General features: G+C 38.1%; 1 protein-coding gene across 1 annotated transcript in view; it reads right to left on the reverse strand.

Moving 5' to 3' along the window:
- NDUFAF2 (NADH:ubiquinone oxidoreductase complex assembly factor 2) overlaps positions 1–24,053 on the reverse strand; it is a 198,328-nt gene that overhangs the window by 37,370 nt on the left and 136,905 nt on the right. Inside the window, exon 3 of the mRNA XM_050794386.1 lies at positions 12,126–12,166. Within this exon, the coding sequence (XP_050650343.1) occupies positions 12,126–12,166 (41 nt within the window). The remainder of the gene's footprint in view (positions 1–12,125; positions 12,167–24,053) is intronic.

Below are 24,053 nucleotides of genomic sequence, written 5' to 3' on the forward strand. Positions count from 1 at the left end.
TCAGCTACTGGGGAGGCTGAGGCAGGAGAATGGCGTGAACCCGGGAGGCGGAGCTTGCAGTGAGCCCAGCTCATGCAGCTGCACTCCAGCCTGGGCGACAGAGCGAGACTCCGTCTCAAAAAAAAAAAAAAAAAAAAAAAGAGATAAAGAAGGTCATTATATAATGATAGAGGGATCAATTCACCAAGAAGATATAAGAACTATAAATATATATCCACCCAACTCTGGAGCACTCACACATATAATGCAAATATTTAATTAGAGTTAAAGAGACAGACCCCAAAACAAAAATAACTGGAGGACAGGAGCCATGGCTCACGCCTGTAATCCCAGGTCTTTGGGAGGCCAAGGTGGGCACGTCACTCGAGCTCAGGAGTTCAAGACTAGCCTGCGCAACATGGAGAAATCTTGTCTGTACTATAAAATACAAAAAAACTAGCCGTATTTAGTGGCGTGCACCTGTGGTCCCAGCTACTTGGGGGGCTGAGGTGGGAGGATCGCTTGAGCCTAGGAGGTGGAGGTTGCAGTGGGCCATGCCACTGCACTCCAACCTGGGTGACAGAGTAAGATCCCATCTTAAATAAATAAATAAATAATAAATAAATAAATGGAGACTTCAACATCCCACTTTAAGTACTGGAAAGAACATCCAGACAGAAAATCAACAAAGAAACACTGGACTTAATCTGCACTACAGACCAAATGGGCCTAATAGATATTTACAGAATATTTCATCAAACAGCTGCAGAATGCACATGCTTCTCCTTAAGCACATGGATCATTCTCAAGGACAGAGTATATGTTAGGCCACAAAACAACTCTTAAAAATTTCAAAACAGTTGAAATCATCTCGAGTATCTTCTCTGACCACAATGGAACAAAACTAGAAATCAAGAGCTAGAGGAATTTTGGAAACTACACAAACACATGGAAATTAATATGTTCCTTGAATGACCAGTGGGTCAATGAAGAACTTAAAAGGGAAACTGAAAAATTTCTTGAAACAAATGAAAATGGAAACACAATGTACCAAAACCTATGGGATACAGAGAAAGCAGTACAAGACAAAAATTTATAGCTATAAGAGCCTACACTAAAAAAGTAGAAAAACTTCAAATGACCTAACGATGAAAGTTAAAGAATTACAAAAGCAAGAGAAAACCAAACCCAAAATTAGCAGGAGAAAAGAAATAACAAAAATCAAAGCAGAAACAAATGAAATTTGAAGAAAATAATATGAAGAAAATAATACAAAAGACTAAAAAAAAGAAAAGTTATTTTTAAAAGATACACATAATCAACAAACTTTTTGCCAGACTAAGAAAAAAGACAGAAGACCCAAACGCAAAAAATAAGACATGAAAAAGGAGACATTACAACTGATAACACAGAAATTCAAAAGACTGGAAAACCTACAAGAAATGGGTAAATTCCTAGACACATACAACCTACTGAGATTGAACCACAAAGAAATCCAAAACCTGAACAAACCAATAAGAGCAATATCGAAACCATAATAAAGTCTCCCAGCAAAGAAAAGCCCAGGACCCAACTGCTTCCCTGCTGAACTTTACCAAACATTTTGAGAATAACTCATATTAATCTTCCTCAAACTATTCCGAAAAATGGAGGAGGAGGGAATACTTTCAAACTCACTCTAGCAGGTCAGTATACCAAACCTTTGTCTGATACCAAAAGCAGACAAAAACACATTAAAAAAAAAAAAAAAAAAAAAAAAAAAAAAAAGAAAAAAAAGAAGAAGAAGAAGAAAAGAAAACTATAGGCCAGTATCCCTGATGAACACTGATGCAAAAATCCTCAACAAAATACTAGCAAACCAAATTCAACAACATATTAAAAAGATCATTCATCATGACTAAGTAGGATTTATCCTAGGGAGGCAAGGATGTTCAACATATGCAAATCATATCAACAGAATAATGACAAAAACTCTATGATCATTCAGTTGCTGAGAAAATTCAATATCCCTTCATGATAAAAACCTTTAACACACTGGTTATAGAAGGAACATACCTCAACACAATAAAAGCCATACACAACAGACCCACAGCTAGTATCATATTTGCATTAGTTCATTTTCACACTGCTATAAAGAAATATTTGAGACCAGGTAATTTATTAAAAGAAGAGGTTTAACTGACTCACAGTTCTGCACGGCTGGGGTGCCTCAGGAAACTTACAATTACGGTGGAAGGGGAAGAGGCATGTCTTACATGGTGGCAGGCGAGATAGGGTGTGTGTGAGCACAGGAAAAATTACTACTTATAAAACCATTAGATCTCATGAGAATTTACTCACTATCATGAGAACAGCATGGGGAAAACAACCCCCATAATCCAATTATTTCCTACTAGGTCTTTTCCTAAACACCTGGGGATTACAATTCAAGATGAGATATAGGTGAGGACACAAAGCCTAACCATACTGAATAGAGAAACACTGAAAGCCTTTCTTCTAAGATCTAAAACATGACAAGAATTCCCACTTTTACTATTGTTATTCAATATAATATTGGAAGTCCTAGTTAGAGCAATCAGACAATAGAAAGAAATGAAGGTCATCCAAACTGAAAAGGAAGAAGTCAAAGTATCCTTGTTTGTAGGCAACATAATCTTATATTTGGAAAAACCTAAAGGCTTCACCAAAAAACTATTAGAACTGATAAACAAATTCAGTAAAGTTGCAGGACACACAATCAACATACAAAATCAATAGCATTTCTATATGCCACCAGCAAACAATCTGAAAAAGAAATCAGGAAAGAAATCCCACTTACAATAGCGACAAATAAAACTAGAAGCCTAGGATTTAACTTAACTAAAGAAGTGAAAGACCTATATAATGAAAACTATATAACATTGATGCAAGAAAATGAAGAAGACACTGGCAAAAGGGAAGGATATTACATGTTCATGAATTGGAAGAATAAATATTGTTAAAAATGTCCATATTACCCAAAGCAATCTACAGATTCAATGCAATCTGTATCAAAATACCAATGACATTCTTCACAGAAATAGAAAAAACAATCCTAAAATTATTATGGAACCATAAAAGACCCAGAATTGCTAAAGCTATCCTGAGCACAAAGAACAAAACTGGGGGAATCACATTACCTGGCATACGTTACACTATACGGTGATAGTAACCAAAACAGTATGGTACTGGCATAAAAACAGACACATAGGCCAATGGAATAGATTAGAGAATCCAGAAACAAATCCACACATCTACAGTGAACTCAATTTCAACAAAGGTATCAAGAACATACATTAGGGAAAGAACAGTCTCTTCAATAAACGGTGCTGGGAAAACTGGATATCCATATGTGGAGGAATGAAATTAGGCCCCCATCTCTCACCATAAACAGCAATCAAACCAAAATGAAGACTTTAAGACCTCAAACTATGAAATTTCTAAAGGAAAACATTCGGGAAACTCTCTAGGACACTGTATTGAGCAAAGATTTCTTGAGAAATACCCCACAAGTATAGGCAGCCAAAGCAAAAATGGACAAATGGGGTCACATCAAGTTAAAAAGCTTCTGTACAGCAAAAGGAACAATCAACAAAGTGAAGGGACAACCCACAGACTGGGAGAACATATTTGCAAACTACCCATATGATAAGGGATTAATAACCAGAATATATAAGGAACTCAAACAACTCAATAGGAAAAATCTTATGAACAGATTAAAACGTGAGCAAAAGATCTGGATAGACATTTTCCAAAAGAAGACATGCAAATGGCAAACAGGTATATGAAAAGGTGCTCAACATCACTAATCATCATAGAAATGCAAACCAAAACTACAATGAGCTATCGTGTCACCCCAGTTAAAATGGCTTCTATCAAGAAGATGGGCAATAACAAATTCTGGTGAAAATGTGGAGAAAAGGGAACCCTTGTACACTTTTGGTGGCAATGTAAATTAGTACAACCACCATGGAGAAGAGTTTGGAGGTTCCTGAAAAAACTAAAAATGGAACTACCATATGATCTAGCAATTCTACTGCTAGGCATATATATATGTGTATATGTGTATATGTATATATATATTTATCCAAAGGAGAGGAAATCAGAATATTAAAGAGATATCTGTACTCCCATGTTTACTGCAGCACTGTTCACAATAGTGAAGACTTGGAAGCAACCTAAATGTCCACCAACAGATGAACTGATAAAGAAAATGTGGCATATACACACAGTGAAGTGCTATTTAGCCAAAAAGAAGAATGAGATCCTGTCATTTGCAACAACATGGATAGCACTAAAGGTCATTATTTTAAGTGAAATAAGGCAGGCACAGAAAGATAAACTTCACATGTTCTTACTCATTTGTGGGAGCTAAAAATTAAAACAGTTGAACTCATGGAAATAGAGAGTAGAAGGATGATTGCCAGAAGTCTGGGTGTTACAGGGAGTGGGAATGGTTAATGGACACAAAAATATAATTAGATAGAATGAATAAAATCTAGTATTTGATAGTACAACAGAGTGACTACAGTCAACAATAATTTATTGTATATTTCAAATAACTAAAAGAGTATAGTTAGATTGTTTGTAATACAAGGAAAGGATAAATGCTTGAGGTGATAGATAACCCATTTACCTTGATGTGATTATTATGCATTGTATGCCTGCATCAAAATATCTCAAGAACCCTTTAAGTATACAACTACTAAGTACCCACAAAATCAAAAATTAAAAAGAGAATACTATGTGAATAATGTTTAATCCTCAGTGCATCATAGAAAGAAGCACACATAATATGAATCTGCCCTACTTAGTACTTCTGACCATCTAGTTAACATGGAATCCGTCAGATCTGTCTACTAGAAAGGTCCCTTTTCCCCTTTGTAATTGATAAGTAATCTGTAGGGAAATGCCTTTAGACCATGTCAACAGCCTGCTCCCTAACAGAGTTTGACTCAATGATTTTAGTATCGGCTGATAATTTTTTCCCAATTACCACTTGGATAGTGGTGATTTTCCAACTCTATTATTTCTTCTACATTTATTGATTAGCATCTAATTGCTTCTTAAACAGATTTTTAACTAGGTAATTGTTTTTAGTGTGAGCTTAAATTTCACTTTCAGAGTTTTCTGGCACTGCCAGTTACTGAGTATTCTGTGGTTCTGTGGTTTAAATTGGGTTACTTCTCAGGTTTCTCCTTTGCCAGATTAGGATTCATTCTTCTCAGTTTTGCTAAATCCATTACCACTTGTCCATCTGCTTTCTGGCCTCCAAAACATTATTGCTGGTTTGCATGCTTACATTTCTTTGACCTTGTGGGTTTACGCCTTTTAAAATAAATTCCTTCACTACCATTTTCATTAGACTTGAGAGTTAACTTATGTGTTTGACCCACCATCGTTACTTGAAAGCCCTTTATGCTTTCCTTGCTTTCAAACTTTATGTAAATGGTATATTGTATGAAATCTTCTGTAGGTTTTTTTTTTTTTTTTTTTTTTTTTTTGCTCAGTATCATTGCCTCTAAGATTTATCCATGTTAAAACATACAGCTCTAGTTCATTCTTTTTTAAGTAGTTTTTTTTTTCATTCATTTTAATGAATGATGTTAAACAGGTATGAACACACTGCAATTTTCTCATTCATTTCCACTATATTACTAAAAGTGATATTGTGAAGTTTGGGGTGGGGAGTGGGAGGTCCATTTTACCATAAAAATATACATAAACTCTTTGCAATTTAAGTCAACAGGAAGTAGGATTCTATACATAAAATGGCAATTTTAAGACATTTTAATTCTGTAACTTATAAAATGAACCTAGTAATACTGGGCACAGATAACTCACTCCATGAATGCCAGTTATTTGGAGACAACACTGAAATGGGCCTGAAAAATTCGGAAATAAGATTCCTCTCTCAATGTTAAACTATAAGATCAACACATTATAAGCCACAGCAGAAATATGAAAAGGATAAAACAAAAAATAGCTGCAGGGCCAGTAACATCTGACCAGAGTATAACTACTTTCATAGCAAAGGAAATATGTCAACCAGAACAGAGAAGCAAAGAAAAAAATAGAATCATAGAGACAAATGCTGGCAATCCATAGTAACACTGTCCATGGGAATAGAAGACTTAACCAGCACCTGGTAATTTTTCTATTCCAATTCGTAAGGCTATTTCTAATACAGGGATAGAATTGAAAATTGTAGCTAATTTTCTTTAAATATTTCTATTGCTGGGGGTCAGACTATCCTTGTTATAAGGTGGATGCAACATGAAATTTTAAGCCTGAGGCAATTAAACATTTATTTTACTTAACTCCTCTTATTCTAATGTCATATTTTCCAAGCAGTCTCCTGGTTTTTTTTTTGTTTTTTGTTGTGTTTTGTTTTGTTTTTTACTGTGCCAATTTCATTTCTTACTGTAAATTAATACATGGGAATTGGCCACCATCTCAAATTCACATGCATTTTAGTCATTGTGATGTCCTTTAGGGCCAAGCAACCTTAGACATGAACAAAAGTGAGTCTTTGGAGCCCCCAGCCTAGATTTGAGAATATGGTCAAGTAAACAAGATACTATGATGTGTTGTCCTATCCAGCCATCCCATCCTTTTTTTAGACCACAGCAGCACCATCTCCAACTCCATTCTCTATTGGTTTCTAGAATCTCCTCTTTCTCTTTTATGGAGCGTGTATATTAAAAACGAAGTAGGCAGAGCTCTAATATTGTAACTTTTTTCTACTGCCTGTAAACCTATACTAAATCATATATTTTGTAAAAAATTGGTAATAAATGTAACCACTTGTTCAAACAAAAAACTTTACTCTGTTCCTATTTTGTTAGTATATATAAAAAAGAAGCAATATTTCAAAGTATTTGCTATAAGTGGCTTCTAACGGAATAGAGTTAGGACTAGAAAAAGTCCACCTCATTAGCTCTGTGAAACGTGAATTCACCTTATACAGCACTGAAGAACATGTGCTGAACTATTACCAGATGCTCCTCAACTTATGATGGGATTATGTCCATATAAACCCATCACAAAATTGAAAATATCTTAAGTCAAAATGCGCTTGATACCCTTAACCTATCAAATATTATAGCTCAGCCTAACCTATCTTAAACGTGCTCAGAACACTTACATTGCTTACAGTTGGGCAAAATTATCTAACACAAAGCCTATTTAATAATAAAGTGTTAAATATCTCATGTAATTTATTGAATACTATATTGAAAGTAAACAACAGAATGGCTGTATGGGTATTCAGAAGTATAGTTTCTACTGAATGCATATTGCTTTTTCACCATCGTGAAGTTAAAAAATCCTAAGCTGAACTATCCTAAGTAAGGGACTGCCTGCATTGGTAACCTGCAGTTAAATGTGAATTCCTATGAACAAAATATAGACAACGATCAACTTGGAAATATGTTTACTTTCACAACATTATTTTCTAGTGGGCTGATAGAAATTCAAACCCATCTTACAGAAACCATGTAATTACATAGTATTGTGATTTTTAAGTCTATAATGGCCAATGAAACCAATAATGAATCAGGCTCTGTGTTAGGTGCTTATGACACACAAATGAGTAAGTTATAATCCCTGTGCCAAACAGCTAATAGTTAGAAATATGGACAAATAAAACACACAATTTTAATACTGAATTTAAAGGGTTGTACAGGAGTACACAGCAGTGTAGTTATACCAAGAAAGTAGTGATTAGCTCTATCAGTTAAGAAGTTGAGGAGAAAAAAAGGTGAGGAAAACAACCGAGGACTTAAAAGGGCATTTTAAAAGGAATTAAACGTAAGCAAGAGTATGCCAGTTGATGGGAGAAGGAGAAGACATTAAATTTACGAAAGAGCAGGGAGTTCCTTGAAGAGTAGGGTAGATAGAACAAGCCTAAGGAGGCAAAGCCAGAAAGTTGAGCTGGACCCAAATCAGGAAGCCTTGCATAGTATGCCAAGGAGTTAGACCTACTGTTGGCCAGAGCTCCCAGAAAGTGTGACTAAAAAATGATCCCTTCAGTTTTCAATGTGGCCAGGAGAATTACTGTTTGATCATAGGGTAGGTATATGTTTGATTTTATAACAAACTGTCAGTTTTCAAACGTGATTGTATCATTTTCACCCCAACCAGCACTGTACAAAAGTTGTGGGTGCTCCAGTGATGGTGTTGCCAATCTTTTAAATTTAAGCCATTTTAATGGGTGTGTAATGGTATGTCATTGTGGTTCCACTGATTACTAGTGTTGTTAAGTATATTTTCATATACCTAAAATGTATCTTACAGAGTGCCTGTTCAAGATTTCTGCCCAATATTTATTAGCTTCTTTTTTATAACACTGAGTTGTAGCCTGGAAACAATTCCTTTGTGAGATATATGTACTATGATTATTTTCTCTTAGTCTTTTGATTTCCTAATGTTCTCTTATAACTAGTATTACAATTTAATTCTGATTAAATCTGATTAGTCTCTATTTTTCCTTTACAGATTGTTCTGTCTCCTGTCTACCTCAAAACTGCAAAGATATTCCATTGTTTTTTTCTTCTAGAAGCACAATAGTTTGGCTTTTACATCTAGTCTATGATCCACCTTAAATTAATATTTGTGTATGATGTGAGGTAGGGATCATTTTTTTCCCTATATGGATATTAAGTTATTCCAGAATCATTTGCTAAAAAGACTTTCTATTCCTAATTGTATTGTTTTGATGTCATTGTTAAAAACCAACTGGTTGAACAGCATCAACTTTTTGGACTTTTGTTCTTTTCCATTGATTTATTTATCCAGTATCCTAATGCCAGTATCATACTGTCTTGATAACTATAGTTTTAAAGTAATTCTTAAAGTCAGACAGTATTAGTTCTTTAATTTTCATCTCCTTTTTCATGGCTGCTTTCAGCTATTCTAGGTCTTTTACATTTCCAAATACATTTTCAAATCAGCATGTTGATTTCTACCAGAAAGTCTGATGTGGTTTTAACTGGATATTTATTTTATTAAATCTATAAATCAGTGGTTCACAAAATGTGGGCTATGAACCATCAGCATCAGCATTATCCAGGAACATGTTATAAATGCAAATATTCACACCTACCCCAAAACCAGTGGATCAAAAACTCTAAAGCTTGGGGTCCAGCAATCTGTGTTTTAACAAGTCTTTCAGGTGATGCAGATGCAAAATAAAAGCATAAGAACTACTGTGGATCAGTTTGGGAAGAATGAATACATTAGCAATATTGTACATTCCAATCCATGAACAGATACTTCTCCTCATTTATTTTGGTCTTATTTAATTTATCTTACTAACATTTTGTAGTTTTGAGTACACAGATCTTGCACATGTTTTAATAGTATTCTAATACATAGAATACTAAATTCCATAGTATTCTATGTTTTCTAATACTGTTGTAAATGGCATTCTAATGGCTGCTGGCTAATCTTTAGCCATAATATATACGAGATATGGAAGGAAGTTTATTTGGAGTTGGGTATTCACTAAAAGATCTGAAAAAAAAAAATTTAGTTTCTGGATCCAGCTGTCAATTTGGAAGGAAGATAGTGGACAGAGGAACATGATGAAGTGCACCAGGAACATAAGATCAGCAAAATCTAAACAGTGGCAAACTCTACAGGCCAACTAGGTTGGGTTTTTTAACACATAAATTTGTAAGGAAGTAAAAGGGATGGAAGAGGATAGACTGAAAGATTTAAAACAAATATGAAGTTTTTACAAAATGGACAAGTCTAAACTATAATGTATATTTCAATGAAAAAACTATTTAAAATGAGAGGAAATGATTACTATAAAAGTTGGGTTAAGGTTTGCTTTTGTCAGGAGAGAGAAGTTGTGATTAGGATGGGATAAATGGGGCTGAAGTAGATGGCAAAGTTCTACTTCTTGACCTGGGTGGAATTTGCCTTATAATTTCACAGCTTAATAACTAAATAAGCTATTTTTTTGTTATGGTTTATAAATATATGTTTTACTTTACATTAAGAAAATTTTTTTCCTCTTAATATGATGTATCTAGAATTTGGACTTGAGTGTAAAAGTTACAGTTGTAAGAACTGTGTTTGATAAAAACTAAAGTGTGCCTAATGAAGTGGTTGTTCACTTGAGGCAGGGATACTAGTGTGGATAAAGTCAAAGAACTGGGCAGCTAAAATTTGGGAAGGCATTGAAAGGAGAAGACCATATGGCAGATTCTAATCTCAGCCATCAGTATGGTAGACTGTCTTGGATGTTGGCAAACAAAATGATGGTCAGGTACAGAGAAATATACATGGCTTACAAAGGTTCTCCACTCTCTTGGGCCCACAAACAAAGACTATTTGGGGAAGCAAGAAGCAGTTGAACTCTCTTTCTGTGGGGCATGGGAAAGTGAGCACAACTTACTTCAAGGAAAAAAAGGAACTCACTATCTTGCAGGCACAGACAGATTTCAGTTGAGGTTATGTGGTAGAGAAAGTTCCCAGGAAAATATTAATCATGAATGGTAATTTGCTAACAAAGAAACAGAAATTCCTGAAACACAATGGAAAGGGCCAAGAGGAAGGAAGAGAGAGAGAGAGAGAGAGAGAGAGAGAGTGTGTGAGTGTGTGTGTGTGTGTGTGTGTGTGTGTGTGTGTATTAGGGAGGGTACAAAGCAGCATAAAGAACAATGTGATTAACAGTACACTAAAAGGGAGGCAACAAAAGAGGGCTCATTTTGGATAATCAAAATTAACAAGAGTGAGCTCAGGGATGGAAGGACTTGGTGTGTTCTGGCTAGAGATTGTTTGAGGTGCTGAAATTACCTAAAATTTACAGACGTCGTGCCTGAGGCCCAACTATTGCAATTGCCTCCATTAATCACTTTGCACATTAATATTTCTATGAAGAAGGCTTTCAAAGTTCTGAGGATGGAGGAAGCAAGTGATAACAGTAGCTCTTATTATGACCAAGAGAAGGAGAAACAGAAAGCTCTTCAATCCATCCTTCACTGTAAACTATTGGGCATACTTCTGAATCCTGGATCACATTGCCTTTTATTTTTTTCCCCCAAAACAGCTTTTATTCCAAATTTTATCAGTGTTGGAAAGAAGGGTCTGAGAAAAGCAGGCCAAGGCAGAAGCAATATACAAAGCTAGAAACGGGTCAAGAGATGTACTCAGTCAGACGCTGGCCGAATGAACATTGATGGGTTCAGTATATGACAAATGTATGCAGCAAGTAAAGATAAGCATGCCAGTTGAGGTATCATCATGATTCTGCTCTAGAGCACTCCACCTCCCAACAAATGGGGACTGAGTATTGGAGCCCATTTATGTTGTCATCAGGGTTTGTAGTAGTGAGGGAATAGGCAACAGAAAAGAGGAGGGAAGTCCTAAATAGTAGAAGAAAGGGAATGCCTCTAGAAAAATAGTAAACAAGGCAGTATACTAATGCATTTAGAGACTCTCCTTTTATGAAATTACTTCTTATAAAATAACTTTAGAGATCTTTATGTATTTTTAAAATTAAAATTATAAAATAATTTTTATAAAATAATCTATATAAAAATTATGTTGTAAAACACATATACCATAGCATTTCTATGTTTTTTTATTGTTTACCACTGACTACCCATTTTTAAGTTTTAAATAAAAATTCAACTAATAATTACTGTTATAAAATACTTGCTAATTCTGTGTTTCTTTGGATACTTGATGGATTTAAATATATAATATTAAGGGAAACATAAGAGCATGATTTCGATAGGTCAAAGAGATTCAATGTTTCTCAAACTTTTCCACAAAAGTTTGAGTATTTGCACAGAGAACTCCCAGGACCCAGGGGAAATGACCTGGTGCAAGCTGCTCCAAGTCCAGACTTTCTAAAAAGTGTTTTAAATTTTTATTTTTCCACTTTAAAATTTATACAAATTTTGTTATATTCCATAATATGAGCATTTATTTTATCATATATTATTTTATTAATAATATAGGTTTATATATTAATTTATTATAAAATGTTTTAAGTTATTTTCTATGGAATAAAATCAACACTTTGGGAAAATACATCATAGTTTTTCTGAAGTTTCATGTATCCTTGGGAATATATACTCCTAAATTATATCTTCCTTGTGTAGTCTTACCTCCATAGTAGGTGGAGTCTTTCTTGTTCTTCTAATCCAAGCTAGAAAGAAAAATAATATTTAAATGTCAGTTTCCCATAATTTGTCCAAACATTTTAATCATTCATCCATAAAACAAATTTTTTTGAGTACCTACTCTATATTATTTTAGGTACCAGAGATACAGCAGGGAATAAAACAGATCAAGTCCCTTCTCTACTGTAGCACATGTACTACTGAAGGGGTTACAGAAAATAAACACACAAACATATGTTTGGTGGTGATATGTGTCATGATGAGAATATAATAGTGTAGAGAAGATAAAGAGGGGACAATTTCATATCTTTAAAATCATACCTCCTAATTATCTAAATTCAACTAGGTATATTTATGGCATGCAAGCCAAACCAAAATACAGCAAACTTCAAGGCAATATCAAAATTATATTATTCTGGAAATTTGAATTAGTTATTGTTCAATTCCTTAGAAAAGTTTTCATTTATAGAGATTTCTTTTCTGATTTGCTCCAGCAAACAGCTACTCAATGGTTGAAAAATATCATCAGGCCTTAGCTCTAACACTTGGGAGATGGGCTGCAGAGATAGAGCCCACATTTGTTAAGTGGTTGTTGGGAACTGGGTACTGTGCTGGATGCTTTGCAGCAATGGGAAGGGAGTGGGGCAGCTGCCTCTAGGGAAGTTATCAGAATCACATGGAAGACAGTATAGTATAGTGCTTATGAGAACGATTCTAAAGTCAGATTTTCTGGATTTAAATCCCAGCTTCATCACTTACTGTCAATGTCACCTGAAGCAACTTATTTAATTTTGTAAGCATCAGGCTTCCCATCTATAAAATGGAAATTATAAAAGTATCTACACTTCAGGGTTGTTGTGAAAATTATATGAGATAATGTATATAAATGCTTACCTTAAAGCCTGGCACATAAATCTAAGTTATTAATATAAGTATTATTATTCAATAAACCTTTTAAAAATAAGACTCAAAAAAACAAAAGATCAATAATATCTGCTTAGCCTACAATGTTATATAGGAGATTGTGAGAAAATATACTATAGGGAATATGATCTTGAAGGCCGTTGTTTTATCATTTTAGTTGATTCACTCTTCACTACAAAATTGAAGAAATAGAAACAAAATGACTTCCCCAAGTTTATACATTAAATAGTAATGGTTGTATTTGAATTCAGATCTGACACTGTCTCTGGCTCTAAAAACCATCCATGCTCAACTAAGCAGTCTTTCAAAGTTTGTGAACAACATGCAAAGAACATTAAACCAGAAAGAGGAAGCCAGGCTAGGTGTGACCCTAACTACATGTTAGAAAAATAAGAACTATTGATCCCAGTTTAGAGATTTGGAAACTGAGGCCCAGAGAGATTAAGAAACTTTCCTAATGCCATATAATTAGCGACTGGGAAATAAACCCTGGTTGAACTGGCTCTAAAGTCTTAGCTTTATCCATCTACCAGCCACTCTCTCGTGACTATCTCTAACAGCTGGCCTTATTCATCTAGGCACAGACTGTCAGTGACTTACAACAGTTTGACTTAGGATTTTCAACATTATCATGGTGTGAAACCATTCTGTTTTTCATTTCAGTACTTATTCAATGAATTACATAAGTTATTCAAAACTTTATTATAAAATAAGCTTTGTGTTAGATGATTTTGCCCAACTATAGGTTAATGTAAGTGTTCTGAACACATTTAAAGTAGGCTAGGCTAAGCTATGATGTTCAGTAGTCTAGGTGTATTAAATGCATTTTCTACATGATGATATTTTCAACATATGATAAGCTTATTGGGACATAACCTCATCGTAAACCAAGGATCATCTGTAATAGCACCAGGACCTGTCTTCATAAAAAGCCCAGCACTGAATGGTTTGTGGGGGTGGAAACAGCAACATTCACCTGCAGGCTTGGGATCAGTCATTTCCCCCTGCTCTATTGTCTCTTGCACTTATCCCTCACATGTATCTCCAATGTTCTCCATTCTCTACTACCATTTCTGAACTTCTATCCTTGTTATTCTTTCTGCATTCTCTTTCTTTCTTTTCTTTTCTTTCTTTTCCTTCTTTCTCTTCCTTCCTTCCTTCCTTCCTTCCTTCCTTCCTTCCTTCCTTCCTTCCTTCCTTCCTTCCTTTCTCTCTCTCTCTCTCTCTCTCTCTCTCTTTCTTTCTCTCTTTCTTTCTTTCTTTCTTTCAACAGTCTCGCTCTGCTACTCAGGCTGTAGTGCAGTGGTGTGATCTCACGTCACTGCAACTTCTGTCTCCCAGATTCAAGTGATTCTCCGGCCTCAGTCTCCCAAGTAGCTGAGATTACAAGTGCTCGCCACCATGCCCAGCTAATTTTTGTATTTTTCGTAGAGATGGTGTTTCACCATGTTGGCCACACTGGTCTTGAACTCCTGACCTTCAGCCCACCTTGGCCTCCCAAAGTGCTGGAATTATAGGCGTGAGCCATTGCACCCAGCCTGCATTCTGTTTCTATTAGTTTCTACTCCTATTTGGCCTATTTCTAGCCAAAACTTGTACAGATTTCTTTTATGCTTTTTTTTTTTTTTTTTTTTTTTTTTTTTTTTTTTTTTTTTTTTTTGATGGAGTCTTGCTCTGTTGCCAGGCTGGAGTGCAGTGGTGCAATCTCAGCTCACTGCAACCTCTGACTCCCTGGTTCAAGTGATTCTCCTGTCTCAGCTTCCCAAGTGGCTGGGACTACAAGCATGTGCCACCATGCCCAGTTAATTTTTGTATTTTTAGTAGAGATGGGGTTTCACCATGTTGGCCAGAATGGTCTCAATCTCTTGACCTCGTGATCTGCTCGCCTTGGCCTCCCAAAGTCCTGGGATTACAGGCATGAGCCACAGCACCTGGGCAACTTGAACAGATTTTATCTCCCTTGTGAGTCTGTAAGGTTGTCAAAGGCAGGAGGTACCCATGGGAGATTTATTTTTCTGTCATTGTAAGTACCTACTCTTTGGGGGTATTTACTCTTTTAAATGCTTTAAAAGAGTTGGTACTTTAAAAATTATTGAATGAATATTTCTTCTGAAAAATATTTGTTCTATCAGGATTTTGATCTTTATTAGAAAATCCAGCTTAGCAATACCACAATTACTCTGTGTAGTCAAGGAAATAAGTGACTTTGGGAATTTTTCAATTGCCTCTTTATGGCCCAAATTAAAGTTACTTAGATTCAGGCCAAGATGGCCAACTAGAAGCAGCTAGGGTACGTGGCTGTCATGGAGAGCAACCAAAGGGGCAAGTAAATATAGCACCTTCTACTGAAACATCCAGGTACTCTCATTGGGCTTAATCAAGGAAACAACTCGACCCCTGGAAAATGAAGAAAAGCAAGATAGCACAATGGCCCATGCTGGAGTGACATGGAGCCAGGGGAACCTCCCCCACCTGGGGAAGTGGTGAGTATTCTAACGTGTGCCCCTGGGAAACCATGCTTCTCCCATGGATCTTTGCAACCCTGAGTCAGGAGATCTCCTCCTAAACCCACTCCACCAGGGTCTTCAGTCTGACACACGGAGCTGTGTGGACTCTTGGCAGAGCAGCCATTCAGGCATGTGCAGATGCGCAGGAGCTTTACATACTTAGGCTCCAGGCTTCTTGGCAAGAGTGACTGCAGCTCTGTGAGGGAAGGAGGTTGGACCTCTGTACATACCCCTAGGAAGAAGGCTGAATTGAGAAGGCTGAGGAGTGATGGTCCGCGGGCCCCACTTCCACAGGGCCTCACAGGACAAGATCCACTGGCTTAGAATTCCAGTCAACCACTGACAACAGTGTCGCCCCACCTGGGACAGAGTTCTTTGGAGGAGGGAAGGGCCACCATCTTTGCTGTTTGGATAACTCAGCAGTTCCAACCTGTGAGTTTTGGAGAGTCCAAACCGACCAGAAACAAAATGGATCCCCCAGCACAGCACAGTTGTTCTACCAAAATGAGGCCAGGCTGTTTCTTTAAAGTGGGTCCCCGATCTGTTCCTCCTCACTGAGCAGGACCTCCACATTGGAGCCTCCAGTCACCCCTGCCCATGTTCTCAGGCTGACAGATTTGAGAACTTCCTGGGACCGCTCCCAGAGAGAGAGACAGGCCGCCATCTTTGCTGTTTGGGTGACATAGACATTCCAGCCATCAGGCTTTGGAGAATCCAAGTTGACCAGTGGTGGAAGCAGTATCCCAGCACAGCACATCTGCTCTATGAAAGCATATCTAAGAGGTTCCAAGATGGCTGAATACGAACAGCTCCAGTCTATAGCTCCCAGCATGAGTGACGCAGAAGACAGGTGATTTCTGCATTTCCAACTGAGGTACCAGGTTCATTTCACTGGGGCTTTTCAGACAGTGGGGGCAGGACAGTGGGTGCAGTCCACTGAGTGAGAGCTGAAGCAGGGCAAGGCATCGCCTCACCCGGGAAGTGCAAGTGGACAGGAAATACCCTTTCCTAGCCAAGGGAAGTTGTGACAGACAGCACCTGGAAAATCGGGTCACTCCCACCCTAATACTGTGCTTTTCCAAGGTCTTAGAAAACAGCACACCAGAATATTATATCCTGCACCTGGCCCGGAGGGTCCCATGCCCACGGAGCCTCACTCATTGCTAGCACAGCAGTCTGGGATCAAACTGCAAGGCAGCAGTGAGGCTGCGGGAGGGGTGCCCGCCATTGCTGAGGCTTGAGTAGGTAAACAAAGCGGCCAAGAAGCTCGAACAGGGTGGAGCCCGCTGCAGCTCAAGGAGGCCTGCCTGCCTCTGTTGACTCCACCTCTGGGGGCAGGGCATAGCTGAACAAAAGGCATCAGAAACTTCTGCAGACTTAAATGTCCCTGGTTGACAGCTTTCAAGAGAGTAGTGGTTCTCCCAGCACAGAGTTTGAGATCTGAGAACTGACAGACTGCCTTTTCAAGTGGGTCCCTGACCCCCAAGTAGCCTAACTGGGAGGCACCTCCCAGTAGGGGCCGACTGACACCTCACATGGCTGGGTGACCCTCTGAGACAAAGCTCCCAGAGGAACAGTCAGGCAGCATTTGCTGTTCTGCCATATTCGCTGCTCTGCAGCCTCTGCTGGTGATACTCAGGCAAACAGGGTGTGGAGTGGACCTCCAGCAAACTCCAATAGACCTGCAGCTGAGGGTCCTGACTGTTAGAAAGAAAACTAATAAACAGAAAGGACATCCACACCAAAACCCCATCTGTACATCACCATCATCAAACACCAAAGGTAGATAAAACCACAAAGATGGGGAGAAACCAGAGCAGAAAAGCTGAAAATTCTAAAAATCAGAGTGACTCTTCTCCTCCAAAGGAACACAGCTCCTCACGAGTAATGGAACAAAGCTGGATGGAGAATGACTTTGATGAGTTGACAGAAGAAGGCTTCAGACGGTCAAACTTCTTCGAGCTAAAGGAAGATGTCCGAACCCATTGCAAGGAAGCTAAAAGCCTTGAAAAAAGATTAGACAAAAGGCTAACTAGAATAACCAGTGTAGAGAAGTCCTTAAATGACCTGATGGAGCAGAAATCCATGGCACGAGAACTACGTGACACAGGCACAAGCTTCAGTAGCCAATTTGACCAACTCGAAGAGAGGGTATTAGTGACTGAAGATCAAATGAATGAAATGAAGTGAGATGATAAGTTTAGAGTAAAAAGAAACGAACAAAGCCTCCAAGAAACATGGGACTATGTGAAAAGACCAAATCTACGTCCGATTGGTGTACCTGAAAGTGACGGGGAGAATGGAACCAAGTTGGAAAACACTCTTCAGGACATTATCCAGAACTTCCCCAACCTAGCAAGGCACACCAGCATCCAAACTCAGGAAATACAGAGAACGCCACAAAGATACTACTTGAGAAGAGCGACTCTAAGACACATAATTGTCAGATTCACCAAAGTTGAAATGAAGGAAAAAATGTTAAGGGTAGCCAGAGAAAAAGGTTGGGTTACCCACAAAGGGAAGCTCATCAGACTAATAGTGGCTCTCTCAACAGAAACTCTAAAAGCCAGAGGAGAGTGGGGGCCAATATTCAGCATTTTTAAAGAAAAGAATTTTCAACCCGGAATTTCATATCCAGCCAAACTAAGTTTCATAAGTGAAGGAGAAATAAAATCCTTTACAGAGAAGCAAATGCTGAGAGATTTTGTCACCACCAGGCCTGCCCTACAAGAGCTCCTAAGGAAGCACTAAACATGGAAAGGAAAAACCACCACCAGCCACTGCAAAAACATGCCAAATTGTAAAGACCATCGATGCTAGGAGGAAACTGCATCAACTAACGAGCAAAATAACCAGCTAACATCATAATGACAGGTTCAAGTTCACACATAACAATATTAACCTTAAATGTAAAAGGACTAAATGGTCCAATTAAAAGACACTGACTGGCAAATTGGATAAAGAGTCAAGACTCATCAGTTTGCTGTATTCAGGAGACCCATCTCACATGCAGAGACACACGTAGGCTCAAAATAAAGGGATGGAGGAAGATCTACCAAGCAAATGGAAAACAAACAAACAAAAAAAGCAGGGGTTGCAATCCTAGTCTCTGATAAAAGAGACTTTAAACCATTAAAGATCAAAAGAGACAAAGAAGGCCATTACATAATGGTAAAGGGATCCATTCAACAAGAAGAGCTAACTATCCTTATATATCCATATATATGCACCCAATACAGGAGCACACAGATTCATAAAGCCAGTCCTTAGAGACCTAAAAAGAGACTTAGACGCCCACACAATAATAATGGGAAACTTTAACACCCCACTGTCAACATTAGACAGATCAACGAGACAGAAAGTTAACAAGGTTATCCAGGAATTGAACTCAGCTCTGCACCAACCAGACCTAATAGACATCTACAGAACTCTCCACCCCAAATCAACAGAATATAGATTCTTCTAAGCACCACATCGCACTTATTCCAAAATTGGCCAGATAGTTGGAAGTAAAGCACTCCTCAGCAAATGTAAAAGAACACAAATTATAACAAACTGTCCCTCAGACAACAGTGTAATCAAACTAGAACTCAGGATTAAAAAACTCACTCAAAACCGCTCAACTATATGGAAACTAAACAACCTGATCCTAAATGACTACTGGGTACATAACAAAATGAAGGCAGAAATAAAGATGTTCTTTGAAACCAATGAGAACAAAGACAAAATATACCAGAATCTTTGGAACACATTTAAAGCAATGTGTAGTGGGAAATTTATAGCACTAAATGCCCACAAGAGAAAGCAGGAAAGATCTAAAATTGACACCCTAACATCACAATGTAAAGAACTAGAGAAGCAAGAGCAAACACATTCAATAGCTAGCAGAAGGCAAGAAATAACTAAGATCAGAGCAGAACTGAAGGAGACAGAGACACAAAAAACCCTTCAAAAACATCAATGAATCCAGGAGCTGGTTTTTTGAAAAGATCAACAAAACTGATAGACTGCTAGTAAGACTAATAAAGAAGAAAAGAGAGAAGAATCAAATAGACGCAATAAAAAATGATAAAGGGGATATCACCACCGACCCCACAGAAATACAAACTACCATCAGAGAATACTATAAACACCTCTATGCAAATAAACTAGAAAACCTAGAAGAAATGGATAATTTCCTGTACACTTACACTCTCCCAAGACTAAACCAGGAAGAAGTTGAATCCCTGAATAGACCAATAGCAGGCTCTGAAATTGAGGCAATAATTAATAGCCTACCAACCAAAAAAGGTCCAGGACCAGATGGATTCACAGCCGAATTCTATCAGAGGCACAAGGAGGAGCTGGTACCATTCCTTCTGAAACGATTCCAATCAATAGAAAAAGAGGGAATCCTCCCTAACTCATTTTATGAGGCCAGCATCATCCTGATACCAAAGTCTAGCAGAGACACAACAAAAAACAATTTTAGACCAATATCCCTGATGAACATCGATGCAAAAATCCTCAATAAAATATTGGCAAACCGGATTCAGCAACACATCAAAAAGCTTATCCGCCATGATCAAGTGGGCTTCATCCCTGGGACGCAAGGCTGGTTCAACATACGCAAATCAATAAACATAATCCAGCATATAAACAGAACCAAAGACAAGAACCACATGATTATCTCAATAGATGCAGAAAAGGCTTTTGACAAAATTCAACAGCCCTTCATGCTAAAAACTCTCAATAAATTCGGTATTGATGGAATGTATCTCAAAATAATAAGAGCTATTTATGACAAACCCACAGCCAATATCATACTGAATGTGCAAATACTGGAAAAATTCCCTTTGAAAACTGGCACAAGACAGGGATGCCCTCTCTCACCACTCCTATTCAATATAGTGTTGGAAGTTCTGGCCAGGGCAATCAGGCAAGAGAAAGAAATCAAGGGTATTCGTTTAGGAAAAGAAGAAGTCAAATTGTCCCTGTTTGCAGATGACATGATTGTATATTTAGAAAACCCCATTGTCTCAGCCCAAAATCTCCTTAAGCTGATAAGCAACTTCAGCAAAGTCTCAGGATACAAAATCAATGCACAAAAATCACAAGCATTCCTATACACCAATAACAGACAAACAGAAAGCCAAATTATGAGTGAACTCCCATTCACAATTGCTTCAAAGAGAATAAAATACCTAGGAATCCAACGTACAAGGGGTGTGAAGGACCTTTTCAAGGAGAACTACAAACAACTGCACAACAAAATAAAAGAGGACACAAAGAAATGGAAGAACATTCCATGCTCATGGATAGGAAGAATCAATATCATGAAAATGGCCATACTGCTCAAGGTAATTTATAGATTCAATGCCATCCCCATCAAACTACCAATGACTGTTTGCACAGAATTGGAAAAACTACTTTAAAGTTCGTATGGAACCAAAAAAGAGCCCACATTGCCAAGACAATCCTAAGCCAGAAGAACAAAGCTAGAGGCATCACGCTACCTGACTTCAAACTATACTACAAGGCTACAGTAACCAAAACAGCATGGTACCAAAACAGAGATATAGACCAATGGAACAGAACAGAGGCCTCAGAAATCACACCACACATCTACAACCATCTAATCTTTGACAAACCTGACAAAAACAAGAAATAGGGAAAGGATTCCCTATTTAATAAACAGTGCTGGGAAAACTGGCCAGCCATATTAGAAAGCTGAAACTGGATCCCTTCTTTACACCTTATACAAAAATTAATTCAAGATGCATTAAAGACTTAAATGTTAGACCTAAAACCATAAAAACTCTAGAATAAAACCTAGGCAATACTATTCAGGACATAGGCATGGGCAATGACTTCATGTCTAAAACACCAAAAGCAATGGCAACAAAAGCCAAAATTGACAAATGGGATCTAATTAAACTAAAGAGCTTCTGCACATCAAAAGAAACTATCATCACAGTGAACAGGCAACCTACAGAATCAAAGCAAATTTCTGCAATCTACCCATCTGACAAAGGGCTAATATCCAGAATCTACAAAGAACTCAAACAAATTTACAAGAAAAAACCAAAAAACACCACCAAAAAAGTAGGCAAAGGATATGAACAGACACTTCTCAAAAGAAGACATTTATGCAGCCAACAGACACATGAAAAAATGCTCGTCATCACTCACCATCAGAGAAATGCAAATCAAAACCACAATGAGGTAGCATCTCACACCAGTTAGAATGGCCATCATTAAAAAGTCAGGAAACAACAGGTGCTGGAGAGGATGTGGAGAAATAAGAATGCTTTTACACTGTTGGTGGGACTGTAAACTAGTTCAACCATTGTGGAAGACAGTGTGGTGATTCCTCAAGGATCTAGAACTAGAAATGCCATTTGACCCAGCCATCCCATTACTGGGTATATACTCAAAGGATTATAAATCATGCTGCTATAAAGACACATGCACACATATGTTTATTATGGCACTATTCACAAGAGCAAAGACTTGGAACCAACCCAAATGTCCATCAATGATAGACTGGATTAAGAAAATGTGGCACATATACACCATGGAATACTATGCAGCCATAAAAAAGGATGAGTTCATGTCCTTTGTAGGGACATGGATGCAGCTGGAAACCGTCATTCTGAGCAAACTATCGCAAGGACAGAAAATCAAACACTGCATGTTCTCACTCATAGGTGGGAACTGAACAATGAGAACACTTGGACACAGGAAGGGGAACATCACACACTGGGGCCTGTTGTGGGGTTGGGGGCGGGGGGAGGGATAGTATTAGGAGATACACTTAATGTAAATGATGAGTTAATGGGTGCAGCACACCAACATGGCACATGTATACATATGTAAAAAACCTGCACATTGTACACATGTACCCTAGAACTTAAAGTATAATAGAAAGAAAGAAAGAAAGAAAGAAAGAAAGAAAGAAAGAAAGAAAGAAAGAAAGAAAGCAAGCAAGCAAGCAAGCAAGCAAGCAAGCATAGCTAGACTCCTTCTTTAAGCAGGTCTCCGATCCTATTCCTCCTAAATGGGTGAGTCCTCCCAAGTGGGGTCTCTAACCTCCTCCTACAAGTGTATTCAGGCTGGTGACAGGTCTGTACCTCCTTGGAAAGGAGCTCCCAGAGAAAGGCGCAGGCTGCCATCTTTGCTGTTTCTCAGCCTTCATTGGTGATGCCTATAAGTACTGGAAAATTCAAGGTGACTAGGGACTGGAGTGGAACCCCAGAAAACTGGAGTAGCCCTGCGGAAAACTGACCAGGCTATTAAAAGAAACAAACAAATTAAAAAATAAAAAACCCATCCAAAGGTCAGAACTTCAAAGATCAGACGTAGATAAGTCCATAAAGATTAGGAAGAATCAGTGCAAGAACATTGAAAACTCAAAAAGCCAGAGTGGCCTCTGTCCTCCAAACGACCGCATCACCTCCCCAGAAAGGGCTCAGAATGGGGGCTGAAGCTGAGATGGCTGAAATGACAGAGGTAGAATTCAGCACATGGATAAAAACAAACTTCACTGAGCTAATGAGCATGTTGTAACCCAATGCAAAGAAGCTAAAAATCGTGATGCAACATTGCAGAGGCTGATGGACAAAACAGTCAGCATAGAGAAGAATGTAACCAACATGATAGAGCTGAAAAACACAATACAAGAATTTCATAATGCAATCACAAGTATTAATAACAGAATAGACCAAGTGAAGGAAAGGATCTCAGAGTTTGAAGACTGTCTTTCTGAAATAAGACAGGCAGACAAGAATAGAGAAAAAAGAATGAAATAGAATGAACAAAACCTCTGAGAAATATTGGATTATGTAAACACACCAAATCTGACTGATTGGTGTACCTAAAAGATATGGGGAGAATGCAGCCAATGTGGAAAACATATTTCAGGATAACATCCATAAGAACTTCCCCAACTAGCTAGATGGGCCAACTTTCAAATTCAGGAAGTGCAGAGAACCCCAGTATGATACTCCACAAGAGGCTGGGCATTGTGCCTCACGCCTATAATCCCAGCAATTTGGGAAGCCAAGGCGGGTGGATCACCTGAGATCAGGAGTTCGAGTCCAGCCTGACCAACATGGTGAAACCCTGTCTCTACTAAAAATACAAAATTAGCCAGGCGTGGTGGCACATGCCTGTAATCCCAGCTGCTTGGGAGGCTGAGGCAGGAGAATCACTTGAACCTGGGATGTGGAGGTTGCAGTGAGCTGAGATCGTGCCATTGCACTCCAGCCTGGGCAACAAGAGTGAAACTCCATCTCAAAAAATAAATAAATAAGATACTCCACAAGATCATCCCCAAAACACATAATGACCACAATCTCCAAGGTTGAAATGAAAGAAACAATATTAAGCTCAGCTAGGGAGAAAGGTCAGCTCACCTACAAAGGGAAGCGTATCAGACTAACAGCAGACCTCTAAGTGGAAACCCTGTAAGCCACTCTGGGTTTGTAGGGGCCAATATTCA

Source organism: Macaca thibetana, chromosome 6 (assembly GCF_024542745.1).
Source record: "Macaca thibetana thibetana isolate TM-01 chromosome 6, ASM2454274v1, whole genome shotgun sequence".
NCBI classification, from domain to species: Eukaryota; Metazoa; Chordata; class Mammalia; order Primates; family Cercopithecidae; genus Macaca; species Macaca thibetana.